The sequence below is a fragment of the Prinia subflava genome, chromosome 6 (assembly GCF_021018805.1).
Source record: "Prinia subflava isolate CZ2003 ecotype Zambia chromosome 6, Cam_Psub_1.2, whole genome shotgun sequence".
Classification (NCBI taxonomy): domain Eukaryota; kingdom Metazoa; phylum Chordata; class Aves; order Passeriformes; family Cisticolidae; genus Prinia; species Prinia subflava.
Window position 1 is genome coordinate 19,229,902 of NC_086252.1, and position 27,401 is coordinate 19,257,302.

Genomic DNA, 27,401 nt, shown 5'->3' on the forward strand with positions numbered 1-27,401 from the left:
ATGTTTATGCTATTTACATTTTTCTTTCTTACAAGTCATGCTGTTGGATTTTACTGGGTACTGTAATTTGCATCCTCTAATACAGATTATGGAGTTAAAAGTAATCAAAACCTTGGTGTTTGCTTGGTACTGTAATGTGTTGTATTTGCTTGGTGTTTCAGGGTTGCATTTAAATTGTGTGTCCTCACTAGGTCGCTCTTTGAAAAGGAGCATAAGCTGCCATGCTTGGGTTTATGTTTTGTATTCATGCTTGTGGGATGTTATCATCTTACTTCATGTGTATACGTTTTATGAAGAAGTATCTTGATGGAAGTCAATAGGCCCTGAAATATAAATACATTAGTATGTTTATAGACATTGGCTTATATATGCGAAAGATCGATGCCAGATCAAACTAATAAACGTGGAATATTTGCAGTGCAGTGTGTTTATAGGAGCCTGTGCCATCATCAATTCTAAACCTGTGATACCTTGTGATGTTAATGGAGCTTGTGGGTTTTGGAGCAGTGCACAAGGCTGCCGGCCCGTACTGGATCACAGCTGCATCACTGCTGGTGCCAGTTTTGAGTGGGTAATATTTACCAATGCAGTGCATTTGGCATTTGTGCAGGGCTTCTTTGCCAGCCTGGCCTTCTTGTTTGTGGATTGAAATCCCTTTGGCTGGCTGCTGTGAGAGTTATGTCCCTGTTGCCTTTGGAAGTGCAGACCTTCACAGAGTGTACCACATGTGCTGTGGTTGGTCTGACCTCACCTGTGAAGGTCTGGTACCAGCTCACATGTCTCACATGGACATTTGAAGATTCTGGTTTATTAAGAGCAGAAAACCTCAACACCTTGATTTAGGAAGTTCTGAAAGTATTTTCTGAATATCTAGTAGGAAGAAAGCAAAAAAAAGCTCTGGCATATATAACAATTGCACAAACACATTTTTGAAAACATGGCAATATCTTGTCAGTATCAAATGAGACTACCTGGAAAATATGTGTGAGATCAGAGGAAATAATATGTTAAAAATATTATAATATTTTAAAATGCACTGCAACATTGCAGCAACATTTTCCATTGGATGTTTTCTTCTATATCTTCTAAAGTGGCCTCATGGCTTTGCTGTATTGATTTGTATTTGTGTTTTGAGGTTTTGAAATGAAAAGACTGGCATGGACTTGAATACAGTTGCAGCTGTACACTTCTACTGTATGAGAACTATCTCTTGTTTGCATTTTAGTGTAGCTTGTAAATGTCTGTCGTTCTGTCAGTTGTTTTATACACCCATAACTTACGTGTGGTATATGTGGTCACTTAAGAGCCCTGCAGTAGATGGTATCAGGAATTTAGGAGGACTGTTATGCGGTATTATTTTACATACTGTATATGTGATTGTGCCATAGCTCACATAATTGCAGTCACACAATTTCCTGTTGGAAGTTTCTTGATTTTTGTCTGCTTTATGTACATAACTAAAAATATTAAAACACATCCGTGCAAAGTGCTGTTTTGTAAATGGGAAATGTTCAGGCTGATGCTGAAAAGGCAGAGTCAGAAGAGATTCCATAGATGGCCTTGGGTTGGAAGGGACTGTAAAGATCATCTTGTTCCAACCCCCTGCCGTGGGTGAGGACACCTCCCAGTAGACCAGGTTGCTCAAAGCCCCACTCAGCTTGGACTTGAACACTTCCAGGGACGCAGAAGGCACAACTGCACAACTACTGGAGGGTCAGCCTATTCCAGAGTCTCACCACCCCCAAAGTAAATAATTTATTCCTAGTATCTAATCTAAATCTACTCTGTATCAGTTTAAAGCTGTTGTCCCTTGTCCTGTCCCTTCATGCTCTTGTAAAAAGTCTCTGTCCAGCTTTCTTATAGGCCTCTTTAGTTACTGGAAGGTGCTGTATGGTCTCCTCGGAGCCTTCTCTTCCCCAGGCTGAACAACACCAACTCTCCCAGCCTGTCTTCATAGCAGAGATGCTCCAGGCCTCTGGTCAGCTTCATGGCCTTTGTCTGTTTTTTTCCAGCGGGTCCATGACCTTTGTGTCTCTCCAGGTGGGGTCTCAGCAGTGTGGAGTAGAGGGGCAGAATCGCCTCCTTTCATGTTCTAGACATGCTGCTTTTGGTGCAGCCCAGGACACGGTTGGCTCACTGGGCAGTGCTGCAGTATCTGGTAATTAAGCATAATGCTTTGTAAGTTATTCTTTTTGTGTGCTGTTGGCATTCAGTACTCTGCTAAAAGCAAAATAGAATGCCAAACAGAACTTTGAATTAACACAATAGGAATGCAAATTTCAGTTTTGAAGTTTGAGCCCAAATTAATATATGATGGCAAAATGGTAAATAAATTTATGCCATGCATTTGACAGTCTTTGAAGAAGTTATATTGCATGGGTAGCAAATTTCATTGGTAACTTTTTTCTTAAAATTTGATAAATGTGTACTGTTTGTATTTACTCTTACCTAAAATGTGATGGTAGCTGTGTGTCTGAGCACAAAAGTACAGTTTATTTCCTCCTTAACTTTCCAGTCTAGAAAACGCTTCTAGATGCCAGGTTGTATCTGTATGCTATGTACAATATATTAGTCCATTAACATGAAAGCAACCTGAATTGTATTAAAACTTGCAGAGTTGTTGTTTTCTGTTTGTGTGTAGTGTAAAACCTCAGCTACTTTCTTTGTTTTAACAGGAAGTTCTCAGTAATTTTGTTGGCTTTTATCATTCAACTGTAGATCAAAAATTTTACAGGTTTGGCCAGTTTATATGGGAACAGAGAAGAACAGGAACACTTTTTGTATTTAAAAATTATGGCATATTTTTACTCAGAATGAGCACAGCAATCATAAAAGGTTATTTAGGCTGCCTGTAGCACAAGCAGGTGTTGTCTGAGATTAATGTTGGGGCAGTGATACACACAAATTCTAGCTTGTGCTATTATTGCTGGTTTTGTTGAAGATGTGATTCTTGTAGTAAGCTGATGCTTATGCCAAATTCTTTGAAGATTTTGTAGCAGGTCCAAATGAGAAATGGGAAAGGAAACCTTTTTTAATACAGATTCTTGTTTGAATCTGGTTTTCTAAAAGGCAAGTGCTGTAGCAAATAGAGTAAATTAGTCAACTTGGCCAACTGTTTTAATTGTTTTATTCTGCCTGGAATGGAATTTTCCATTAACCTATTCCATTTTAAATGGAGAGGGAATCAGTATAGGGATAGGATATTTTTATTTATTATCTCCATTCAAATAAAAAACTTGTTGTTTCTCTCATTCATTTTTCCCCTCTATGTTTTTTTCTTACTTGCTTGTTCTTTCGGCAAGTAATTTTTTTCTCCACCAAGCTGAAGTAAACTTGCTTGGTAGTAGTAACTTTAGTCTGCAGTTAGTTTTGACATTTCTTTGGATTTTCTTAGTGCCTGATAATCCTAAATGATTGCAAAATACTGTTGTGACTGCTGGGAAACACTACCATATATAGTGCATCATGATCAAAGTTCTATAGAATTTTGCTACCTTAAGAATTGAGATTATGGAAATATGACAGGCTTAAATAATCCTTTATGCTTTTTGTGTTCTTGGTATAAGGTTGTGTTTTGAAGTAGTTCTTGCTCCCAATCCATTTACTCCCATACTAAATTTTTTGCTTCCATGCTGAGCTTTTTTACGCAAGAAAAAATGTTGAAGTTAGTAAATTGTTTTTATGCAGTAGAGTAGTTCCTGAACTGTAGCTAAAAACATAAAAGCACACAAGTGGGAGGAAGAAAAGCTTTATGAAGTTCTTTCTGTTTGGCTTGCTGTGTTTCAGTTATAAAAGAGGAAAAGGGAAATTTGGGTTGCCAAATTGCTCTGAGTAGATGTGAAGGTGGGTAGAGTAAGAAGAGTGGTCAGGATTTCTGTTGAGAATGCCAGTACTTCAGTTGTGATCGTTGGAGAGCAGTTCAACAGAAGCTGGCCACCATAATATAGCCCAGTTTTTCAGGTGTTGCAAGTGGAAAACTTCTAATAGTAGCTGAAAATAACCAGGAACAAGTACTGCACTTCACGTTCAGTACTTAAGGACAAAGCTCGCTAGGAGCAGGGAAGCGTTAGTGAGCACCAGAAGGTATTTTGGATTCTGCATTTCCCGTCATCTTGACTCCCTTCTTACTGAGATGCTTTGTTTGGGATAGGAAGTAAGAGTCTGCTTCCTTCCCAGGCACGTTCTCTCTGGAGGTCTTACTCCTTTCTTTCATTCCTGACCAGGGTGCTGGGATATACAGCAGAAAAATCTTGGGACCTAGGCTTTCCCGGGGTGGGGGGATGCGATAGGTGGCAGGAAGATGACTGCTTGTAAGCTCTAATCCACCTCAAACTTAGTCCTGCAAGAAGGGAGCAAAAGGTCTTAAGTAGTTGGAGATGCTGGGGATGCTGGGGGAAGACTGGGACTGTGTGACCATTTGGGATGGGTCCGTGCTGGAGGGATTGACTAAAATCACAGTGACTATATTATTAATTTTAATCATGACTTAAATCAGTGAGCAGGAAACCCTGATTAAATAATTGTTTTTAATTCTATTTTGCATTTGTGCTTAATTATTTTTTCTAAAGAAAAGTTGATTCTAATTGGTCTAATTTGATCATACCTCTTGCTAGGAAGGAGGGGACACGTCTATATGGATTTATTTAAGGCGTTATGCAGCTTAGATTTTTAATGTTTAAGAAACATCATTCCCCATGCTTTAGACAGCTTTTAGCTAACTTTGTTAGTTAAATAAAATGAATTCTAATTGTGCTATGTACATAGTAAGAAACAAATATATCCAAATGTGCTTTGCATTTCAACCAGATAAAGGAGAATTGTCTGTAGTTTATGAAATCGGTCAATTACTTTGGGTCACTGTGCCTTGCGAAATTTGGAGTTAATAGATCAAATCCAGTCTCCAGTCCTTCGTGTTCTTCATTTGAAAGAGAAAGCCAGACTTTGCTGCTTTCCAAGCTGTCAGTTGCTCTTTAGCAGTTCTGAGTAACCCAACTACTGAAGTGGTTGAACAAATATGACCGAAGCAGTTGCAGGTGAAAGCTGATCAAATGCTTCAAAACTCCAACTCAGGCAGCTCACCCACAGCTTCCAGTGGTGTGATGGTCTGTCTGCCAGCAGAGCACTAAAGTTTATAATGTTTGAATGCATTTTTCTCTGTTATGAATTTAATAGATCATAAACTTTAAATCTCACCATAGATTCTTATTGCTCCAAGCTTCGATTAAACAGTTAGTGCTGAAGCGTATTTTAAAAATACACAAATAAGAAAAATTGCCTGCCTTGTGCTCAATAGCTTTATCTGGAAAAGCTCTGAAGCTGACAACTGTCCTCCAAGGATTTAAGAGGGGCAGCTAGTGATTGTTGAGTGGCTACACAACTGTGACAGGAATCTGGTCACTTCAGAGTGGGAAAGTTAATTTACTGGAGCTTTTATGTGAAACTGGATGTCATGGAGAAGCTTGATATTCCCTAGGAACACTTCTGCTTGCTGGGAGGTGGCAGCAGGAGCATTAAGCAATGCATCCTCATCATACCTGCAGTTTTAAGTAGGTGGAAACTTAAGGCTGCAGTGCTTTCTTTATAAAGTCCTTAAGAACAAAGCACTCTGAACTTTGTATTTTAAGAGATGGAGATGGTGGTAAGAAACTCCAGAGTGCCTTTTGCAGGAAATGAAGACTGACCAATAGTTATTTGGGGGATTGAGGAAGACTAGATTCCATTTCTATGGACTTCTAATAGATCTATACCTATAAGAGAAAAATATCAGGGTTTTTTGAGGAATAAAGGAAATCCTGATGGTCTTAGAAAAATCTGCTGTATGATGTCCCAGCCTTTTAGCTATTGAATTTTGTAACTACCTTGAACTGAAAGCATCTAGATTCTTCAATCACTGTGTCTTTTATCTGTAACTTTTGGTGGATTGCATTTTTTTAAAAAAGTAAACAAACTTCTGAACTATATGCTGAAGGGCAAGAAATTGGGAAGTAATCTTACAAATAGATATTTGATTTTCATAAGTCCTGCAAGTCTGAAACAGAATAATTTAGATCCTGGTCTTCCCACTGTGGGACTGTGATGTTCTTGGGATCACGTAGATTGAACAGCAGGGGTCTTTCCCATTTCTGTTCTCAACCATGGAACTCTTTGGCCTCTTGGTTCTGTGGAGACAAACTCAGATGATGCTACAAGTAGAATTTGTAATACTTCTTTTTTGCACTCCTGTGGCTTAGACTAATCCAACCTGTACATTGCATAGCTGTATTTGGTAAATACTGGATTTTTTTCTAGTTAATGTTATGTTCCCATAAGTTCCACAGTTTTGTCCTAAATTTTGCAACAGTACTTTAGCCAATTTTAGTGTGAGTCCTAATACCCTCTTGCTAACAGCTATACCTCTCAAGGATGTTATAGCCTTTGTTATTTCATAGATTATTCTTAGTAAAAGTGATGAGAAAAGTAGTGTCCTTTAAGAAGATGATATTTTCATTATAAAGCAATAGAAAATAAAATCCACACATTATTAATAATAATCACTTTAACATCTGTAGACTATTCAAGAGTGGTGGTGGTCTAAGGAGTGTGATTATCCTTGTAAAGTAAGATTTTTTAAATTTAAATTGTGATAGCAGTGATTATAAAGAGTGCTTTTATTAGTATTACTAGGGTTTTTCTTTGGTTTTTTCGGGGTTTTTTTGGCAATTCAGTTATTTCTTGAGCTGGTGGCTGTTTGGGAGTGGTTGCTCTGTCTTTGATACACGTTCTAGAAACTTCTTGACTGTTAAATTAATGTCATGATTTAGTTTCGGTAGTTTTAGTCACAGTCCTAAGGTTTGGTAAGAGGCTGTCTTGTAAGCTCTTCACAAGAAAGCTTTAACTCTGAATAAAGTGAAGTAACTCTTATAGTACTTGTGTTCTTAGTCTTATGAAGGGTCATTATGAGGAGTGGGATTTTAATGTTTTAAAGTTACAAGCAGAATTCAAATAAAAGTAATTCCTGACGATGCAGGTGTAGAATTTTTAAATGAGATTTAAAAAGCACTTTCTGCTGTGCGTCTTATGGCCTCAGTATGTGGTTGCTTTTTTGAAGTTCATTGCTTATTTAATTTACTTATACAATCAGATTGCATATTGCTTCTTTGTAATTAAATAGTATTAATAAATGATTGTGATACAAGTAATGCTTAAGAGGAGTTACAGCAGTATTCAAACGGAGAAGCAAGTGTCATGTTGGTCTTCCTTGTTAGGTGGTACTTGGTATTCTGCATCCATACATGATTTGTTTTCAGTTGCTTGCTTGATACATGCTACCATATCCAGAACATGCAACAGCTTACTATTAAGGAAGCAGCAGTTTTATATGTCCTGAATGTACACATTTTTATTTATACACAAACCGTTGTCTCAGTGAATTGTTTTATCATTAGGAATACTGGTGTTGCTGTTAGGATCCTGCATTTCGCAAAGCAGTCTCATAAACAAGCTAAACTTACACAGAGATTTCAGCTGCTTTTTAGTAAAAATATTCTAAATTCCTGTTGTTTATTATTACATACCTCTTAAAAACTTGTTTCATTTTTTAAAATATGTAATCTTGTTAAATCTGATGATGATTGCAGATGGTACAAAGTTTGGCAGCTGGATTAGTCATGCTAGTTTTGCCATATCATGAATTTTAGGTTTTGGTATTGTTTGCTTTTAAACAGAAGAACAGAAACGTGTAAAGTTCACAACAGCCTGGTTGTGTATCCGATGATACATTAATATTGTGTTTCTTGTATTTTCTCCGTATTTGTTGTACTTGCAACACATGTCATAATTTGGTATGAAATAGTGAAGCTATGACAATGAAATAATCTCCAGTAAGTTACCCTAATAGTGACGGGCTTTGGGGTTTTTCCCTCCATGTTGTGTGATTGCTAGTTGACCTGATTTGTTCTCTTGGCTAAATCACAACGTGCTGTTCTCTGAGCCTTTCACTTGTTTTTTTCTTCCAGAGAAGTGCAAACAACAGGCACCAGTCTCTGCCAGCGTCTGACACCACCTTCCTGCTGTTTCCCTTAAATCTTTCCCTTCAAGTTTGTTCGAACCAAAAAACAAAAAAAATGGAAATTTTTACTGCTATTTTTACTCTTTTTTTTCTGGCTTTGAAATCCCATCTTTCTAAGGGAAGCAAGCAATGAGGCAGCAATACCAGTGACTGTCAGAAGTTGCAGAATGTGTGAGTGTGCCACCACCTCTGCTGTCCCTGGGTGGGATGTGTGCTCTCTCCTACACCATCAGGTCACTCAGCCTGCCTTCTCCCACTGCCAGTTTCCCTTCCTGGCTGGTGCTGGGCTGCGAGGATGACCTCCAGTACCATCCTGCTTCTCTCAGCAGTGGTCCTCCTGCTCAGGTTTCATTTGTGCACGCTGTTGATGTTGCTGGTGGGTCTGTGCAGTAGGAGCAGGAGCCCTGTGGATGCTGGACCTCCCACGCTGAGCTGGAGGTGCGCTCAGTGGCACGGTGGTGTGCAAGGATGTGCCCAGAGCCTCCTCCCGTGTCCTGCAGCACATCACCATGCAGGAGCTCTCCTGCTGCAGTGCTGGCAGCAGGGGTGAGTGCTTTATGCACTTGGGGTTCTGCAGTCACAGGCACCTGTGTCTAGAAGGACTGCAGAGGAGTGCTTGTTTATCTGCGGTGTCAAAGTTCTCACTGACCACCAGTTACCACTTGAGAAAAGGTGAAGTCCAGTTTTAAGGTTTTTGTGGGTAATAGTTCAAATGAGAGATTTTTGGGAAATAACAGATGTTGTTAGTGTTTTTTTGGTCTTTAATGAAATTGCTCATGCTTTTTTAGGTTTAAGTTAAGACAGGTTGTTCCAAATGCTTTTTTTTTACATCCATTGGGTCATGGAATTTGCTTGGTTCATTGTATCAGTGATCCAAAGATAGTGAGTGTAAGAGCTTGTTCTGAAAAATAAGCCATTTTTAGTGGAGTTTTCTCATTTGTAAATAGTCTTAACATGTAGTACTCACGAAACAGTATTTTTTTGTGTGAAAACAGTAGATGAAAGCAGTGAATCGGTGTTTCAGGTAACTACCAAAATAGGTAACATGACTATTAGGGATGGAAAGGGTTTCATTAGAGACTAGGCTGATTTTATTTAAACAGTTAGACCCAAACCTGCCTGGTGTACTCAGTTATTTGTGTTGCTATTTGCTACCTTGTATTTAGGAGTTTTCCCGTGGTTAGACTTTATCACCTGTTCCTATTTACTGAGGCAGTGCAGGGGCTGTAAGGGACGTGGCTGCCAGCTCTGCCAGCAGTGCTGTGTGTTGGCCCTGCCGGCGGTGGGAGCTGCGCTGGGTGCAGGCAGGGCAAGGAGGGCAGCGTCCAGCTCAGCCTGTTTGTTCTTCAGGGAGCTCCTGTTGGTGAAACTTGCTCCTTACTGATGTGTTTTCATTCAGCTGCTTTGAATAGTGCTTAAGGTTTTGTCAGTGAGACAGCTCGCTAGAGCAGCAGTCTGGGGTGAAGAGTGTGGTGCATGTGGTGGATATCCCCAGGCACCTGGAGACTTGTCAGGGCCTTGGCTGTGTCTAAATGTAAGGCAGTAGCCTCATTTGGACTGTTTGTGTTTTCTTACTTATGGAGGTAAGCCTGGTCTGCTTCTGGGTCCTCTCAAATTCCTCATATGTTTGGTGATAGATGTATTCAGTTTTAAAGTGTTTTCCATGTGGTTAGCTGGTGCTGAGTTACCCCAAAGTGGACAAGTTATGTTAGATGTGCACCAGATAAAAGACATCCCGATTTGTCAGATGTTGGTAAGGTGTGCTGCTGCCTCCCAGCAGCATGGGCTGTTCTGTCTCTGTCGAGTGGGCTGCAGGAAGTGGGCTGCACAAAGCCCACTTTAACCATCCAAGAGATTTCATGGTACTCCCCTGCCTCTGGTGTGAGCTATTTTAAGGAGAAATCTTGTTTTATCTCCTGTCAGATGGGGAGGAGAGGTTAGATCACTCTTTTTTTTTCTGAAATTATGCCTACAGTGGGCCACAGAAGGCAGTGTAACATCCTTATCCCCTAAGAATAAAAGAGCAGTAGTACTGTGAGTGTTCAGCTACTTCTACATGGTGGATGATGATAATTACAGATGAGTATTTTTACTGGTGTCTTGAAGTATGTTTTGAACATATACCTGAAAATATTATTTTGTTTCTCAATTTGTGATATCAAAGGCTTATAACTCTGCTCTTTCCTAATTTCTGGTTGCCCCTAGGGCTTTAACTGCTTTTACGTTTTGAAGTTTTATTCATGTGATTGCAGACTGTGTTCCACAAGGTTTGCTTAGCCAGCGAGATAGGCAGTTCTTAGGAAGGGACTGTGTTGAAAGGAATGAAAATCCCTTCTGGTTTTTTTTCTTCTAAAATTTGAATGAAAGTGATAGTATAGCAGAAAAGAAAGCTGGTTTAAAATTAGGCAATGAGCTTTGGATAGGAGAAATGGCTGTAATGCAAATTTCTTTAATGATAATGCTGAGCAGAACCAAAACTGAATTTCTGACAGATGATTACATAGGATGTTTCTTTGTGTGTGAACTGAGTGGGTTTTAAATTTTTAAAAATGTTCAGTACTCAAAGTTGCAACTGAATTCAGTGTATACTGTTGGTATCAACAGGCTTTGTAGCTGTAAGGAGTAAAAAGCTTGAAATAATTTATACCCCCCCCATAGCCTTAAACTTAATTTTTTACTGATTCATGTGTCATTTCATGTAACTTTTTTTTTTGTATCTGTAGAGTGGGAATAATGCTGAAAGGTCCCAGAGAAAAGTAGGTGCAGTCATTAACATGTCAGCTCTGTATGTGTGTAATTTGTCTAGCTGTGTTCTGAGAGTCTCCTCCCTACAAGGGACTCTGAGGAAATGAGTTTCTTCCCGTGTTCCGTGAAACTTGTTTAAGATGTAAATGAAACAAAAAAAAACAACCACCAAGGTTTGGTTCCAACCTGAAGGAACAGTAGCTAGTTGGCAAGAGAAACCATCTCACAGGTAGCATGGCCTGCTCAGCACAGGGGACAGGATCCCTGTTGCACAAGCTGTCTGTGGTCAATCTTGTGATTCTGCAGTTTAAGTCTCTTAATATGTGTTATTTTTGTTTCAGTTTTTGGTGGTTTCTATGCTGTGTGGGCCATACAGGTATTTTGAAAAAGGAGGAAATGCATGGTGTTACTGGAGGTTAATACCTTTTCCTTAAAATGCTGTAGTACAAAAGCCAAAATATTTCATGTATCTTGTAATTACAATTAGAGGTGAATTTACTGTCCTGGTTTAATCTCAGAGATGTAATGAGCTTTTTTTCATGTTGGGTGTTAAAATTGTATGGAAGCTGATGTTCCTTCCAGTTGATCACAATGTAGTAAGTGAAATAGATGAATATGTTTGAAAATGCTTAGGATTTGCTTTTTTTTAGTTTCTCATTTATAACATGTTCCTTGCCATGTAACAGCAAAAGCAATATAGATTTAAGAGTTGGGTGCTGTGGTCAGCAGTTTATCCTGTGTGCTCCAGGGAGCAGAGCAGGACCTCGAGGGTCAGTGGGCTGTCTGCACTTGCGAGATTTTGAAGATCATGCGAGTAGAAATGGCAGTAGGAGCTACAGAAATAAGGAGATTAGGAAGTTCAGGGAATTAACAACTGAAATACACTTCTCTTGACACAAGTGCAGCTCTCAGATACTAAATGACTGGTATTCTAACTCAGAAAAATACATTTATTCTATTAAATTGTTGAAGAGTTTTGGCCTGCCTCTCTAGCTTATGGGTAACTTCAAAAAAATGTATTTGTGAAAAACTACAACATATTGTATTTCTTCCTTTATAGTTTACTTTTTCTGAGGAGGATGAGAACCAAAAGCCCTATAGGAAGAGACATTGCTTGCTCTGTTCCTGCTTGATAGGTGACCTCTGCTTTTAACTTCCTTTCCACTCCTTCTTCCGATAGCAGAAGCTACTGTTTATTTTTGATATGTGCAAAAGGCCTGTGCCATTTTAAATCCTTGCAGAACAGCCATTTCGTGGACTCGAGTGTTTACAGCTCTCGATTTGCTTCCTTGTAACTGAATACTGCAAATAAAATTTGCTGTACTTTCTGGTATTTCTCTAGGTAGATGTTTCTTCAGGAGTGCTGCTGGCTTTTAGTCCTTTTCAGCATAGAAATAAATGGAGGGATGGCATGCAGTGAGCCTTTTGTTCAGAGTGGGATGCATTTGAGAGTATCACAAAACTGGTGTTATCTCGTGACCTGTTAGTCTGCATCACCAACAAGTGACCCATGAACTTGCAGTGTGCTCCTCCCTGCTTGCTGCCTCTTCCCCTAGGGGACAGGGAGCGTCTGGTTTTGCAGCAAATGAAGCTGAAATGGGCAAATTCTGCTGCTCTCTTTCTGTGTACATACCTTTTACAGAGTTGCCTGGAAGCAAGAGTAATTGCTGCACATTTCTCTACATAGATGAAGAGGGAGATGTAGAGATAGGGAGGCAGCACGTCACCTGCATATGTGCAGCCCAGGCTGTTCGTTTTTATCTCTCTTGACATAATGTTGTGTTCAAGGCAGATGTTTGCTATGTAGACAGGCAGTCTTTTGCTGTTCTGTCACAGATGTCTTGCATAACTTTTGCCAAGACAATAGGTACTTTCTGTAAAATATAAATAGGTTTTTCTTACCTTATAGAGAGATTGTAAGCATAAACTTGTGTGTTGCATATCTGTTTATTGTGGGAGTAGTACAGTGTCATACATCAGCATTGATACTGTTCCATAGGACACTAGCAAGGACTTGTTTTACTTTTGATTGACAAAGGCAACCCAAAGGTGTGCCATTGTATTTTCTTTTAACTTTTCTTCTAACTTTGTAGCATAGTCATAAAGCAACATATTTAGTGGCATTTTTTCTTAACCCGAACATAGATTTTAACTAGAGAAAGAAAAGTTACTGCTTTTGACCTTATAGCTGTGTAGTAAATCTTCCCTTTCCAGCAAAAAGCTGCGTGGAACCTAGATAGGATTGTTTAAGACTTTGTGGAAGATTTTAGAGAGGTTAGGATCACATTCATGCATGCACATAGTGGTCAGAGATGGCAAGAAACATGAGGTGGATGTGTTAGCTGGCTATCCATTTGCTGCCAAGACTGACAGTTGTCTGGAACAAAACTTTATTAGAAGCACTTTAAAAGAGAGCTTTGTATCTCTGATTATTCCGTCACTGTAGCAGATGTTCGAATCAGGCGCTGTCATTAAAAATGAATTTTCCTGAAGATGCATTTGTTTGTCAGTATCTATATATTTGTTCTAAATGGACTAAATACTTAGAGCAGTACTTTTGACAGTGAGAGTTAACTAGCCAATAAACCTGGTCTCTGGTATCACTTTCTTTAGCAATGAAGAGTGCAAAATGGTCAGTGAGGACTGCCTTAACAAACCTGTTTCCTTCTGTTTCTTTGTAGCATTCGGGCTCTGGCAGCTTGCTATTAAGTGGTTAAGGTTAGCATTGTTGAGAAAACACCAAAATCCTTCTGCCAAATCAGAACTTGCTCTTGGTAGTTCAGAAAAATACAGAGAACTGTTGCAAGTGAGGAATCCAGACCTTTCAAAAAAGCAAGTAAATGTGACACTTGGGATGATATAGCAATAACTTTCAAAGAAATGGATACCGTTCCTTGTAATGAACATATTCAGGATAGTGTAGTTTGTATATGTTCATAGTGCTGACTTGTCAGGCTTGTTTGGCATGTGGTATTATAGCCAACAACTTGAAATACCTAGTTTTAGCAAATTTTTTTGTTATTTAAACTAATTGTATGAGTTCAGAAGAAGCCTTATAAATTAGGGCATTTCCAGAAGGGATATTATTCACTGTTGCTACTTTCCTGTGGTGTATATTTTATAGTGGCTTTTCTGTTTTATTGATATAGGAAGGCTTTCATGATGGAAAAGATATTGCAGACTGGTATTTTGACATAGGAAGTACACTCTGAACTTGCCTAACTTAATACTGTTTGTAAGAGCCTAGAAGGGATTACTAGACATGGAGAGTGATTTTGGATGTGGGGAATTACTCTTCCAAGTGGACTGTTCTGCAGTGGGGCACAGCATGTGTTTCTGTTACAGTGCCCATGAGCTCATCTATTGAATTCAGTAAAGGTGTGCAAAGGAGAAGAGTGAATAAAGTGATACCAGTCTTCAAAATGTAGCCTCCTAAGTGCCATTGAGGGGTGGCAATTCCAGATAAACTGCTTTCGATCTATTAGTAATACAGAAATATAGAATCATCAAGGTTGGAAGAGACCTTCAAGATCATTCAGTCCCAACTATAAGCCTAGCACTGTCATTGAAACCTTATATATCACTCAGATCCAGACACCTCTTAAAATGTCTCCAGGGCTGGCAAATCCACTGCCTCCCTGGGCAAGCTATTCCAGTGCCTGACCACCCTAAAGTGAAGAAGAAAATAATCCTAATGTTTAATCTGAATTTCCCCTGTATCAGCTTAAGACCATTTCTTGGGGTCTTCTCATGAAGGCACCATAGAAGAGACCAGTCCCCACCTCACTACAGCCTTCCTTGAGGGAGTTGTAGAGAGTGATAAGGTCCCTCCTGAGCCTTCTCGAGACTATAAACAACTCACTCAGCCATGGCACGGTTTTTTCTAGATCTTTCACAAGCCTTGTTGCCCTTCACTTGACACGGTCCAGCACCTCAATGTCCTTTTTACAGTGAGGGGCTCAGAACTGAGCACAATCTTCAAGGTGTGTCCTCACCAACGCTGAGTACAAAGAGAAACACACTGCATGTTCTTTCAATTGTTGTTTGTCCCTTCACTCCCTTCATTCATCACGTGGAGCATTATTCAACAGACTCAGGAAGGACCTTGTCGTGGTTCTGTTGCTCATAGCAGTATTTGCTATGCTAACGCTTCCTGTTCACGATGCACATGGAGTTACAAAGAAAGTCTGGGAAATGGATAGATACCATGTTCAATGTTCTGTGCTCTGTCTTATCTTGTCTTTATTAATTATTTCATACTTGCCAACTCCTATCACTAATACAAGAAAACCCCACATTGCAAAAATAATGGCATAATAATTTCTGGGGTAAGATGAGAAAAGTTTGATTGGTGAAGAATTTCTTCAAGAAAAGCTGCCAGACAGAAAAATCTGGCTAAAAACTGACCTATTATATGGTTTTACATTGCAAGTAAAACTAAAAGTTGATTCATTTTCTGAATAATGAATAAGATTGAAATGAGACACAGCATGCCATTGTTTCAATGAGTATTGTGAAAAAAGTAGCTTCCAGACCATCAGCATTGTTAATTTAGGCTTCAGTCTTGAAAGCTGTCATAGACGTAGAGGTTTTACCATTTTTTTATGCTTGGGTGTAATTTTAAAAGATGCTCAGTCAATTGTGGATTTTTTTTTCCTTTTCTTTTCCTTTTTTCTTTTTCAGGTCTTTCTCCTACATTACTGTTTGTCTTTCTTGGGTACTGCACTGCACCGCAAACAGGTTGCATTTACACCTGTGCAGTTGTTGCCTGTGGAATCAAAGGAAAGTTAAATTTCTTGTATGCAATACACAGGGCAAATACTGTCACTGAGAAATTTGTGAGAATTCTTTATCAATTCAGGAGGCCCAAGCATTACTCTTGAGCCAGGTGTGTCTTTCAGGCAATTCAGTTGTACTTCCAGGGGGTAGGATTGGTAGAGGGACTTGTCAGAACTGAGGCGTTGCCTGGGACAGGGTTGCGTGCCTGGTTTAGCCCCGGTTACAATAGAACAGACCCTGGGGATCTGTTGTCCTCTCTGCTGTATGAATCACTTGCTCCTCGAGCTCTGAATGAGCCATTCTGAGCTGCCATTCTGAGCTGCCATCCTTGTGGCTATACCCACTCGCATGCTCTTGGGCTGTGGCCAAATTAAAGCATCGGTAGGCAACTTGTAAATTCATCTCTGCCTCTGCTGCCCACAGCCATCTGATGAGACACACAGTCCTCCAGAGATGTCTAGAATACAGCGGAAGGCAGGGAGAGTTAAACGTTCCTAAATTGTTACCCACAAATGTCTCCTAGCTGGTCTGGAGTTGGCCCAAGTGCTTTAATCATAAGTCTTTCTTCAAGGTGTTGGCAGGGGTTCCCTCAGGAACATACTTCTCTATAATTCTCTTTTCCAGCTTGTTGGCCACAAAATCGAAATCCAAAAACTGGCAGCACAGACATGAAGTCTAAAGATCATTACAGGTTTTTTTAACATTAAAGAATTGATTTGTGTTGTAGAATGATTTGCAGAAGATTACTTATCTATCCAGCAGCCAAAGTTTTCTTTATTTTAGATCAAATTTCTGGACTGTTGAACTGTTGGGAAGAGTGAAATAACATTCAAGAACTACAGTCATTTAAAAAAAGATTTCCAAAAGGAAATAGACTGCTACATCTTGGAGAGAGAGAAGGGACATGGAATATTTTCCTGTTCTTTGGGCACCAGAATCAATTTTGATTAACCCAGCAATCTGTCCAAAATGCATTTTCTTGACAACTTTTTAGTCTGTGGGAAAATGGTTAGAAGTTACTGTGTTTGGGAGTGTTTTTTCTCCACATCAGAAAAACCTTTAATTCTCTGCTTAGTATTTTGATAAGTTTCCATATGGCAATTATAAAACTGTAATCAGAATATATAAATTTATAAGATTTGTCAAAAACTGCTGTCTTTTTGTGTTCATAGGAAAGATTCTTTTTCTTATACTTTTAGATTTTCCACAGTTGTGCTTTTTTAGGCCAAAATTTGGCAGTTAGATTATTTTCCTCCCACAGGTTTTATGTAGACCAAAGCCTGATCTGTCTGCTAATTATCTGTCTTTTACCTCTCATTCCACTTTAGATTAATAAGAAAAGCCTGTTAAATTCACCTAGGCACCTTAGCAGTGGTAGGGTGATATCTGCTGTGTTATGTGCTTCAGTGTTCTCAGGTGCTGAGAAATACTGCATTTTCACTGTGCTTTAAAATGACACTTGATTAATTAAACAGATTCTGTTTTTTCTTTACCCTGGGCTTAGATATATCTCTCTTCATTAGGATTTTCTTACCTTTTATGATCTTTTCAAAAGGCTAGTTTCACTTGAATATCAGGATATGTTTTTATCCTCTCCTGTTTCATCTGCTGCCACTGTTAGCTTCAGATACAGCTGAGGTTTTCAGTTTGAATGTAGTACCCTGAGCTTTTTCATGTTACCTGTTGTTTGGAGGTTATAGTAGCTACACAGTCTTCTGTAAAAGAAGTTAATCCCATTCCTTGGGAAGTCAGTGATTTTAAGCATTTCTGAACTCCCAGGTTAAACTTTGTCATCAATAATCTGTAGCTGTTTAAGTATTTTGGAAGAGCTGTAACCCTGGGGCATTGGTAAGTAGTTTCCTCTTGGCTTTGGATTGTCTGGACATAAATACAGTCCTGGGATTCTATTTGCTTTGCTTTAAATCTCAGAGATTGTCTCTTTCTCTGCCCTACTGACTGCTGATTACGATTGAGTGGGACCTTCTTGACTTCAGGATTGTGATTCACATTGGATGGTGATGTACTTCAAAGCCTTCTAAGACTAAGAATGGGCTGTATTTTTGCTGTTACCTTGAAATTGACCTCTTCTCAAATTAAAACTGCTTGGCTTTATGCCATTATACTAGCGTCTCAACTTGATTTCTTAGCACATTAGTCATTTTCAAGGCTGTTTCCAGTTCTGTTCTCTCTGATTCCCAAAACACACAGTGGAGGAGAGACTATTTAAGACATGGTTTTGCAACACAGGTCAACATTGTGACTTTCTGTTTGTTTGTTTTATTAATTTCTTGACCTCACTGCCCAAATGTTCAATTTTAAATTGAACAGGTGTCATTTTCCAACTTAAAAAAAAACCTATTTCCATTCATTCCATACAGTTTGATTTTAGTTGGTTTGCCTTGTTTTTCACTTTGCCAAACTCGTATTTTAGTGCTCCCGGTATTCCTTGACTGACAACTTACTCTGGGTCACCTTATTCTCCATTGGCTTTTATAAGGAACTGAAAGTATAATCTGGAAGAGACGTGGTTCAGCATTTACCTAGCTAAATAATAGTTTATTACCCAAGAGTTTGTTTTCTTGGAGGCAGAAATACTAGCTTCATTAGCCTATTTTCCTGGAAATGAAAAAGTCCTTTCTGGTTGGTTCTGCAATAAGGAGAGCCCAGACTTTCAGAAAGATAGGGAAGAAGGATGAAGTTGAGTGCATAGTTTGAGTGGTTTGGTTTAGGATTTGGTCTGGGTTGGGTTTTTTCCCTAAATGAAGCAAGGGAAGAGCTCAATTAGAAGGAAATACATGTGGCTGCAGATATGTATCTTCATGTTGGTGAATGGAGAAAAGTGGTCTCATTTTTAAGAGACTGCTTAAGGGTTTAAAAATCTGGATTTAGTAATTTTTCTGTAGTCTGTTCTGCATTTGATATTTTAAAACTTTCCTTTTACCTGCTTGCTGGTAAATGTGTATTCTAGAATGACAAGAGCCATTGTACTTAATTGTTATGAAGTTAAATTATTCGAGCATCAACATAGTGAGATGAATACATATTTAGGATATTCCAAATTGAAATACATAGTTCCTAATGGACTTCAAGGGTTGTGTTGCAGTGCTTTTAAACAGTGGTTTCTAACTTGGAATGGTTACCATGCTTAAGGTCTGGTTTGATACCTTTAAAGGAATCCTGATGAAAAAACAGATAAGGGCATGAGGGCAAACTCCCCCTGTTTTCCAGGATGCTTTTTCTCCCATTGCGAGGGTGTACAGTGCCCTCCCTGCCTCCTTTCTTGCCACACGCCCTTTTAGCCGGATATTAGTTAGAATTACTGTTCTAAAGGATGCTGCTGCCATTGAGGAAGACTACATGGCGCCAATATTATCAACAGTGATGTGAAGTTTTCCTAAAAATAAGCTGTACGTAACTCTCGTACTGTGTGCGTTACCATAAAGTCTGAGTGCCTACTAGGAGCACATCAGGAAATTCAATTTACATTTGGGCTATTGTTGAACTGTCTTTTTCTATTCAACAGATAGGTCTGTGTGTTGAAGTATTTTGCTTTGACATTAAAACCTATATGCATATAAATGGATTAAGGAAACCAGACCAAACCAGTTTGGCTTTCACTTAAGTGAAAGGTGGTTTGTGCTGGCCTTGAATTCAGGAGAAGGGGGCCTCAGTCTCTGGAGAGTTGTTCTGAGAAGAATCTGGCTTTTGCATAATGAACTTTATCTTCATTTCAGAAAGCTGACAGTGCATGAAGCTGTTGATCTTCCTTCATTTCAAAGCTGTAATTGATGGCCAGATAATAAGAGTCAATTCAGTTTAATAAGAGAGTCAATGATAAATATGGAGTTGTGGAGCTTGATTCCATATTTAGTGGATGTGGCAAATATTCCATATTTAGGATCTGCCAATCCTTTGTGTTTGGATCTGCAGTGCTGCTCTGTGTAGTCTAACAGTGTTCAAGATAGAGGTTGTAGTACAAGAGTATCACAAAAGATGCAGTTTTAGAAGGTGAGGAATAACTGTAGCTGCAACTCTCTGCTGAACATTTTCTCCGAAAATATCAATTTTATTGAGGCCTGAGCAAGTACTTGGTTAAAGAAGTGGATCATTTGCAAGTATTCATGTATTTGGGGGTCTAGAGCCTTGGGGTGCAAGTGTAGTTGCACTTCACTGTTTTTTGGTCACTGGTTCTGAAGTGTTCTAACTACCATGGAGAATTCTTCAAAGCTTTACATCTCTGTTTTGCTAAGGTAGAGTATGGTATAATAGATTACACCAAATGCCATGAAAAAGCTTGCAGATTGCTTCCCTGGCTTAGAACTTTGACTTTCAACATACCCTATTGCTTAAGAAATTCTCAGAGGAATTTGGAGTTCTTTTCAAAAAAATTCCTGCTAAAAATGTCCTTTTCAGGACAAGATATCTGTATATTTTATATTAGTTTTTAGTGAAGAGGCTCTGTCGGTCTGATAAATTAATGTAGAAGATACCATCACTCCCCCAAAATACAAAAGCAAGAAAATGTTGGTAATTAAAAAAATCCCAAAAAACTATCAGAAGAAGCGTTCAGAAACTGTAGTGGTTAGAAGGAATAAAGAAATGTAGTTTTTTAGGACTCTTCCATGAATTTCAGATAACCTTTCATGTGTTCTTTGGAAGACAATGGAAGTTTGAGTGGTGGTGGGTGGTAGCAATGCCAGTCTTTCCTTTAGCATCATGATAAATATGCTGTAAGTACTTGTGTAGTGTGACTGGAGTTGGCCTTGGGTGCAGGAATGACATTAGTTCAAATAAGAAATCTGGGTATATTTTCAGGACTGTTATGGCAGTCTTGTTGGTAGCAAGACATTCTGTGAGCAGGAGAATTCATGAAGTCTAACACTTAAAAAAAATCATGTCCCTTACATTTAATACATAATTTTTATAACTTAAAAAAAATTGTCCCTTACATGAAATGCCTTAAAACTGCCAGTACCTTTAAAAGTAGGTAACCTTTGCTGAGAACTGCAGGATTGTACAGAGCTGCTTGTTTTTGATAAAACAGCTGTGTGTTTGGATGGTGTATTTACATTACAACATAAATGAGGAAGGCAGTTCTTGGGATCCTTCCTGGGATATGTCTCTATTGAAATAAGGTTTGAATCCAGCTTTTCTGTCTTGTCCTTTAAATCACAAAGATAGCAGAGTGTGTGTTGCTTTTTGGTTTTGAATATTTAACAATAACAAAACCCAAACCAAAATAAACTCCCCTAAAATAATAGCAAAAACACACTTCAGCAGAAACAGTGAAGGGAGTACAGTGCATTAATTAGTATGTGTAGGCTCCAAAATCTGAGCAGAAAAAGAAAGGGTTATATTTTGTCTGTGTCCATGTTTTGGACTGCCCCTTTATGTGCTGCCATTCAGTGAATTAACCCAGGGCTACGGATCTCTTTGGTGCATTAGTATGAGACAGTACATGAGACCTGCAGTACTTCAGATGAGCCTTAGCTATCTACAGGGATTATTGCTTTCCCACATTTCATAAAATAAACAATGGAAGGTATGGTAGTGTCTATTTCTGTAATGTACACATGGTTTTGTAATTGCTGGAGTTATGTTAGTAAGTTTAAGTGATCGCTGAACTTTTGTGGGCAGTGACTATCAATTAGGCTAATAAATCAAAAAATGCTGCTAGACTGGCTTCATTAAATGGTTTACTTTGCTAAACTTAAATGTTTTTCTCAGAGTGGCATACACTTAGAAACTTCTACTGTTATAAAGCAAAATAATAATCATTTAAACTTTCCTGACAAGGAAAGTTTAAATGATTATTTAAATCATTTCTTATGAATCACAACATAAGAAATGGGAAAGTATTTCAGAGCAATACTTTCCCCTTAAGGTATAGATTATATACATACATGCTGGGATAGATATGCTGAACATTTCTGCTTAAAAAAATGTCCTTACTGCACAGTCCGTAAATGTAAGAAATATTTTTTATGCATATGAGAAGTGTTCAATTTGTAATAGAAACCCTTGAAAGCCGTACACAAGCACAATTTAGGGGGCAAGAGTTTAAAGAGGATTCCTGATTGTTTTTTGCATTCAGCATGCGTGTACATACACGAGCAGTTTTAAACCCAGGGAGTTTACAATCTAAAGGATTTAGAAATTTGAGAAATTTTTACCAGGCAAGTTCAGTAGCAGTGTTACAACTGCAGAGAAGCCAGCTGCAGTTTCAAACTGAGTAATTCCCTGCATTGTTGGAGAAGAGTCCTCTAGCTTTGTATATGGCTGTGTTTGGGTGTAGTAACAAAGTGTGACATCTCCAACCTGCCACTCACGGTTTCATTTTTCAAAAGAAGACTCTGCCACAGACACATTTCCTGAATGTTTCCTTGCCAGCTGTTTATTCTTGGTGTGATTGTCTTCCATCAGAGGAGGTCTGTTACCAGTTCCTGTGGTAAAGGAGCACTGACACCACATTTGCCATCATGTGCCTTCCTACAGGAACAAGGGCAGCTTGAATTAGCCAAATAGCAGAAGCAGTACTTTGCCTACAGGAGGGGTTAGCTCTATGGCCAGGAGTGGCCAAAATACCAGAAAGATCTGTCTAGGGCTTGAATGCTGAGGATTTTGAGATACCCAAGAGTTCTATAAGAAAGTGTCTTTTGACTTATTGATAGCAGGAGAAAAGCTATGTTGGTGCATTGGTTAGAATGTTTAGCTGATTGGTAGAGGTTTATAGCAGCAGTTAAACTTTGAAAACTAGATTTCACAAAAACAGAATTTCAAGCTTGTTTTCATGGCACCATTCCTTTCTGAACTGCTATATTGTCCTGTGGGACTGGAAAGCACCAACTTGTTGTGTCTTAGTTGGAAAAAATTGAGGCTACTTTACTATGTAGTACTTGAAGGATGTGCTATTACAATAGTGCATTAAGACTTCAACAGGAAATATCTTATTTAAAATAGAGCAACTGAAATGTTTCCAACTGAAGATAAATCGAATATTCAAGCAGTTGAAAAGATAAAAACACAGAATGCAGTTTGTGTAAATACGGAAGACTTATTTGTCTACATCATCTTTCAGACTCATTAAACAGCCGTAAGTGATTTAAATACAAATTAGGAAGCTGCACATCATGTTGCAGCCGACTCATGTAGGCTGAGCTCATCAGAAACTCCTTTTGTTCCTCCGTTTCCTTCCACCTTGCTTTCCCTGCAGATGCTGATAGCACTGCTTTACCCCATTTACAGGCTCTGTCGAAGCCATCACCTCTGCAAGGGGCTCTGTTACTCTTGGTTCCTTTTTTATTGCTCATCCTGCTCCATTTTTGTCTGACCTTTGGACCTCCATATAATACTGCATTCCTTCGCATGTGTTGAGGACTGCGATCTACCTTTTGATTTTCCTATTTTTTCCCCCTTTAATTCCTGTTCGTTGATCTTTGACATTGATAGCCTAACATTTAAATAATCCAGAAAACAAGAGCATTGCAAAATGCGTTGCAGAATTGGGAGGTTTTATGCTGGAAAATACTTTGTTCCTGTCAGCTAGTTTTTAATCTATAAATAATTGCCTGGTTGGCGTATTCCATACTGCAGACTCTGTGTCTCTTATATGCCTCTAACAGGTTCTAGTTTTCAACCAGAATTGACAAGGCTGTTCTGATATGCAGAACTTGCCACAATTTTTGTAATTCCTTGAGTGCTTTGGTTATTAGGTAACAGATGGTGAGTCATTGTCAAGTTGAGGGTACAAATCCTTCCTTTGCATAGGCCAGCAGTATGTTTAGCTTGTTTGTAAAATATTCCACTGCAAATATTAGGAAATGTAATTAATTTATATATATATAATTTTTTTTTAGGAGCAATGGATGAACTTCATAGCCTGGACCCAAGAAGACAAGAATTGTTAGAGGCAAGATTCACAGGAGTAGTAAGTGGCAGCACTGGGAGTACTGGAAGTTGCAGTGTTGGAGCTAAAGTAAGTCCTAAGAGCAGTCATTCAGATCTGCCATCTTTGAAATGCTAATTTATCTCACACCATCTCATTTTCATATTGTCAGTGTGATTTACTTGTAAAAGCGTTGGGTTGAAAGAGGCTCTCAGATAAATGCTTGTCTGTTAGTTTGCTTTGAGATAGGATTGTTTATCCTGAACCTTTCTGTGAGGTGGACGTTGAATTGTTCTTAAAAACAGTGAAGAATGAGCTTATACAGGCTCTTTTGTGGTGTTGCTGTAGTGCATGTGTGATCAGAGGTGGAAGATTTTCCCAGTGTTGAGGTGCAGTTGTCCCTGCTGCAGATGACCATCTACTTATGGTTCCATTTGAAATAGACACAGAGAGTCTGGTGGGACATCTGTTTTTAACATTAAACTTTTTTGAAGATTAATACATATAGTTGAACAAGTTACTTCAACATTTCCGGGCATTTATATAAATTTCACTTACTTTCATTGTAGACTTCCTGTCCTTTAGTATCTAAGCCAGGATGCAACACTTGAGGAAGAGCCTTATGAACACTGAATAATTACCTTCCATATGTTGTATATTTCCCTTCGCTTAATACATCTGCAAAATAATTTTGTCTGTATTGCATATTCTGTTCAAGTTACTAGCTTCAGCTTCCAAGACTGATTTCTGCAATACTATTGCCTAGCCAGAAGTACTCAATTGTGCATTTGAATGTTCTCCATCAAGTATAGTACTTAATAAACTGATACTAAAAAGGTGTAATACTAATTTTTTTAGGCACATTTCCCTCATGGCTAGATTACTTCTGAATTCTGTTTCCAGAGTATTTGCAGTGTCCTTATGTTTTAAGTGCTTCACACAAACTTGTAGTATTTTTAGCTTCCTATGCTGTATTTTAGTTACCAGTATAGGATTACAGAACAAAATACTTCCTGATAGCAGACATTGGTGAAATTTCTGAAGATCTGTCATGTATCGATGACTATGAACAAACTACACAGAATTGAAATGATTACGTAGTGATCTTGTATCATATTTTCATTTGCTTTGGGGAGTGACATGAAAGTAACTGTCACACAGCTGTAAAAAGGTGATGTACCTCTTACTACTATTTAAACCAAGAAGTGAGTTAAATAGGCAGGGGAAGAGATGAGGTTGGATTGCCACAGTGATGTTGATGCACTGTTTATTGTGTTCTCAGTATGATTGCAAAATTGTATATTTGCCATATCTTATGCTTAAAATGAGAAAGAGACAAACACAATAATTCTGGCCCATCTTTTCTTATTTTTTCCTTGGGTTCTCTAAAACTGCTTACTCTTCTAATTAATTAACTTATTTTTAATAGCTCAGGTAGTTGCTCATAATTCAAATTACTGTTTATCCTTTTTTTAATTACTGGATCTATACTTCTACCTTCATTTAACTTTTACGTTTTGATACACCTCTTTTGGTCCCTTGCTTTATTGCAAATTTTCCCACATTATCTGTCTACTGCTGTATGTGTAATATATTTTTTTAAAGGCATTATCATGTTTCTTGGGGTTCCTCTTCTTTAAACTTTGATTCCCTGTGAGTCACTGCTTACCATTTCCATAAATCTGTTGAAGTCTTTTTCTTGTTGTCTGTTTTTCAGCTGATTTCAGCTGTTAGCCAAATGACATTCCGCTTTCACATTCTCTGTTCATCCAAATTACCCAGAAAAAGAAATCTGAAATAACTAATTTCCTTTTTCACTCTGCCATGGAAAAAATACATTTCTTGTCCCTGATGCATTCCAAGATTTGTATCTCATCCAGCTGGTTTCCAAATGGTTATCTAGACGAAGTGGTGATTTTTTAATACTATCAAATGCATTGATAAGTGTTTGCAGAAGATACCATTACCACTGTTTTCTTATAGATACAGATCCTCATCTAAGACACTGTTGTTCTTGCCTTCTAGCCCTGTCATTTGTTACACCATCAGTAAAAATACAATTATATCAGTTTTGTTTGTATTTCTTTTATTTGTGACCATTCAGTGTATCCGTGCCGATAATGTGAAGTGCAGTAGCTGATCTGGGCTGTGTTTGGAAAATAATGCTTTCTAAAAAATACAGCCTGTAGTTTCGGTGGGGGATGTTCAGACAGGCTTATCTGATTCTTTTTTAAAAAACTGATAAAACATTTTTGATCTGATATGCAGAGGTAACTGGGAAAATGTGAGGTATAAATATAATAATATCCATTGGTCTGCCTTCACTTTGAAGGCCAAAATGAGAAAACTTCTTTGTGCACAAACCCAAATCTCCACGTACCAGATTTTAATTTTCCTAAACCAGCAAGACAATACAGAGGTTACAACTGCACTTAATGGTTATTTTTTGAAATATTCTAGGTCAATTATTCTTTTTCTAGTAATTAACTTCAAGTGGACTCTTATTTATCAGGAATACTCTTTTGAAAGGCTACCCTTACCAACTGTTTAGCTGAAGAGTTTTGGAATTTCTGTGGGAAAAAAGCCCATCATGTTCAAGCTTTTTCACTAAGCAAGTTTGGAAATACAAATGTAGGTTACTGATATTATTGTTGTATCTGACTTGGATGACCAGATATTGACACAGGGCAAGGAAGAACAACATACAGACATTTCTGTACTGGAGACTGCCCTGGGGGTGAAAACATGCATGGACATTTTGTGTGTTTAGTTAACATTTCTCTGGAAATTTTAATTCTGAGATTATCTAGTTATTCAGATGTCAAAGATGAGTACTGAACTGCAAACTGATACAGGGCTGGAATGTAATGCTCAGGAGCAAAATACTTTGGAACTAATTTGACTTCAAAGTCTTTGTTCTGCTGTCTTATATAGAAGGGACCAGTCCATTAGTATAAGAGTTTTGGTGGAGTTTTTTTAATAAAAAGACATTCAGCTGATGATGACTTGTTAAAATGTACTTGTGACATCCTGTATTCAAAAGCTCTCTGAATAAATCAGCCTTAGTAAATTTCTAAATAAATATTGTAATTTTTGACTATATCACTACTTGGGTTTGGTGTGAATGTTGTTGTTTTTTTTCCCCCACTAATGTAAATTTATTGTGTCGGGGGAAATAATTTAAGAATGTAGAATAATACTGTCAATAGGTTTTCATTTTCTCCAAGACAGACTAGACTATTGCAAAGATTATTTTTTAAATCTATTCCATGACAGAAAAACCCATTTTAATTCAAAACCTTTTTTTTCTTCAAAAATGGAAAAATTCTGGTGGTCTCCAGAACTTTATCCAATGATTTTGAAAATGCTAGGGTTTCACTTGGCTTAAAAACAATGGAAATTCAGAATTTACTTTGCCCTGTCAGAATATCCACCTGTCAAACTCTTATCCCCCTTTCAAGTCACAAGTGCTCTCTTAGTTAATCAGTTTTTCCGTGAGAGCATGAAATGACTGTTACTTGTTGTTACTGTGAGTGGTAACAGTGGATTATGGTTTACAATTCTGTGTATAATTTTGAGTATTTTATTTGTCTTGGTAGGCCTCAACAAACAACGAGAGTTCAAATCACAGCTTTGGAAGCTTGGGATCTTTAAGTGATAAAGAATCAGAGGTAAGTGCATGGGGCAGATTCATTATTACCTCAGAATTTTAATGCTAAGAAGTAATTTTTTTAAATTCTACTTCGATGCCTTATTTTGTATAGAAGCTTGTAAAGTAAAATGCAGATTACTCAGATAGATAGGAAAGAGCATAAATTACTGAAAGACTTTCTTGGAAGAGGAGCTGCGATTAGAAGAAGTCAGTTTAGGTTTTTGGTCATGAAACTAGCTGCTTCTGCTTCTGGGTTACCTGTGTAGTCATGGTCTGAGGATGCATTTCAGCTT

The 27,401-nt window shown here is 38.2% G+C and overlaps 1 protein-coding gene across 2 annotated transcripts in view; it reads left to right on the forward strand.

The window, feature by feature from the left end:
- Positions 1 to 27,401, forward strand: part of TLK1 (tousled like kinase 1) — a 68,238-nt gene that overhangs the window by 2,472 nt on the left and 38,365 nt on the right. For both annotated transcript variants that reach the window (XM_063400536.1, XM_063400535.1), the window contains exons 2-3: positions 23,428 to 23,546; positions 27,056 to 27,127. In XM_063400536.1, the coding sequence (XP_063256606.1) occupies positions 23,433 to 23,546; positions 27,056 to 27,127 (186 nt within the window). In that variant the 5' untranslated portion in view covers positions 23,428 to 23,432. The remainder of the gene's footprint in view (positions 1 to 23,427; positions 23,547 to 27,055; positions 27,128 to 27,401) is intronic.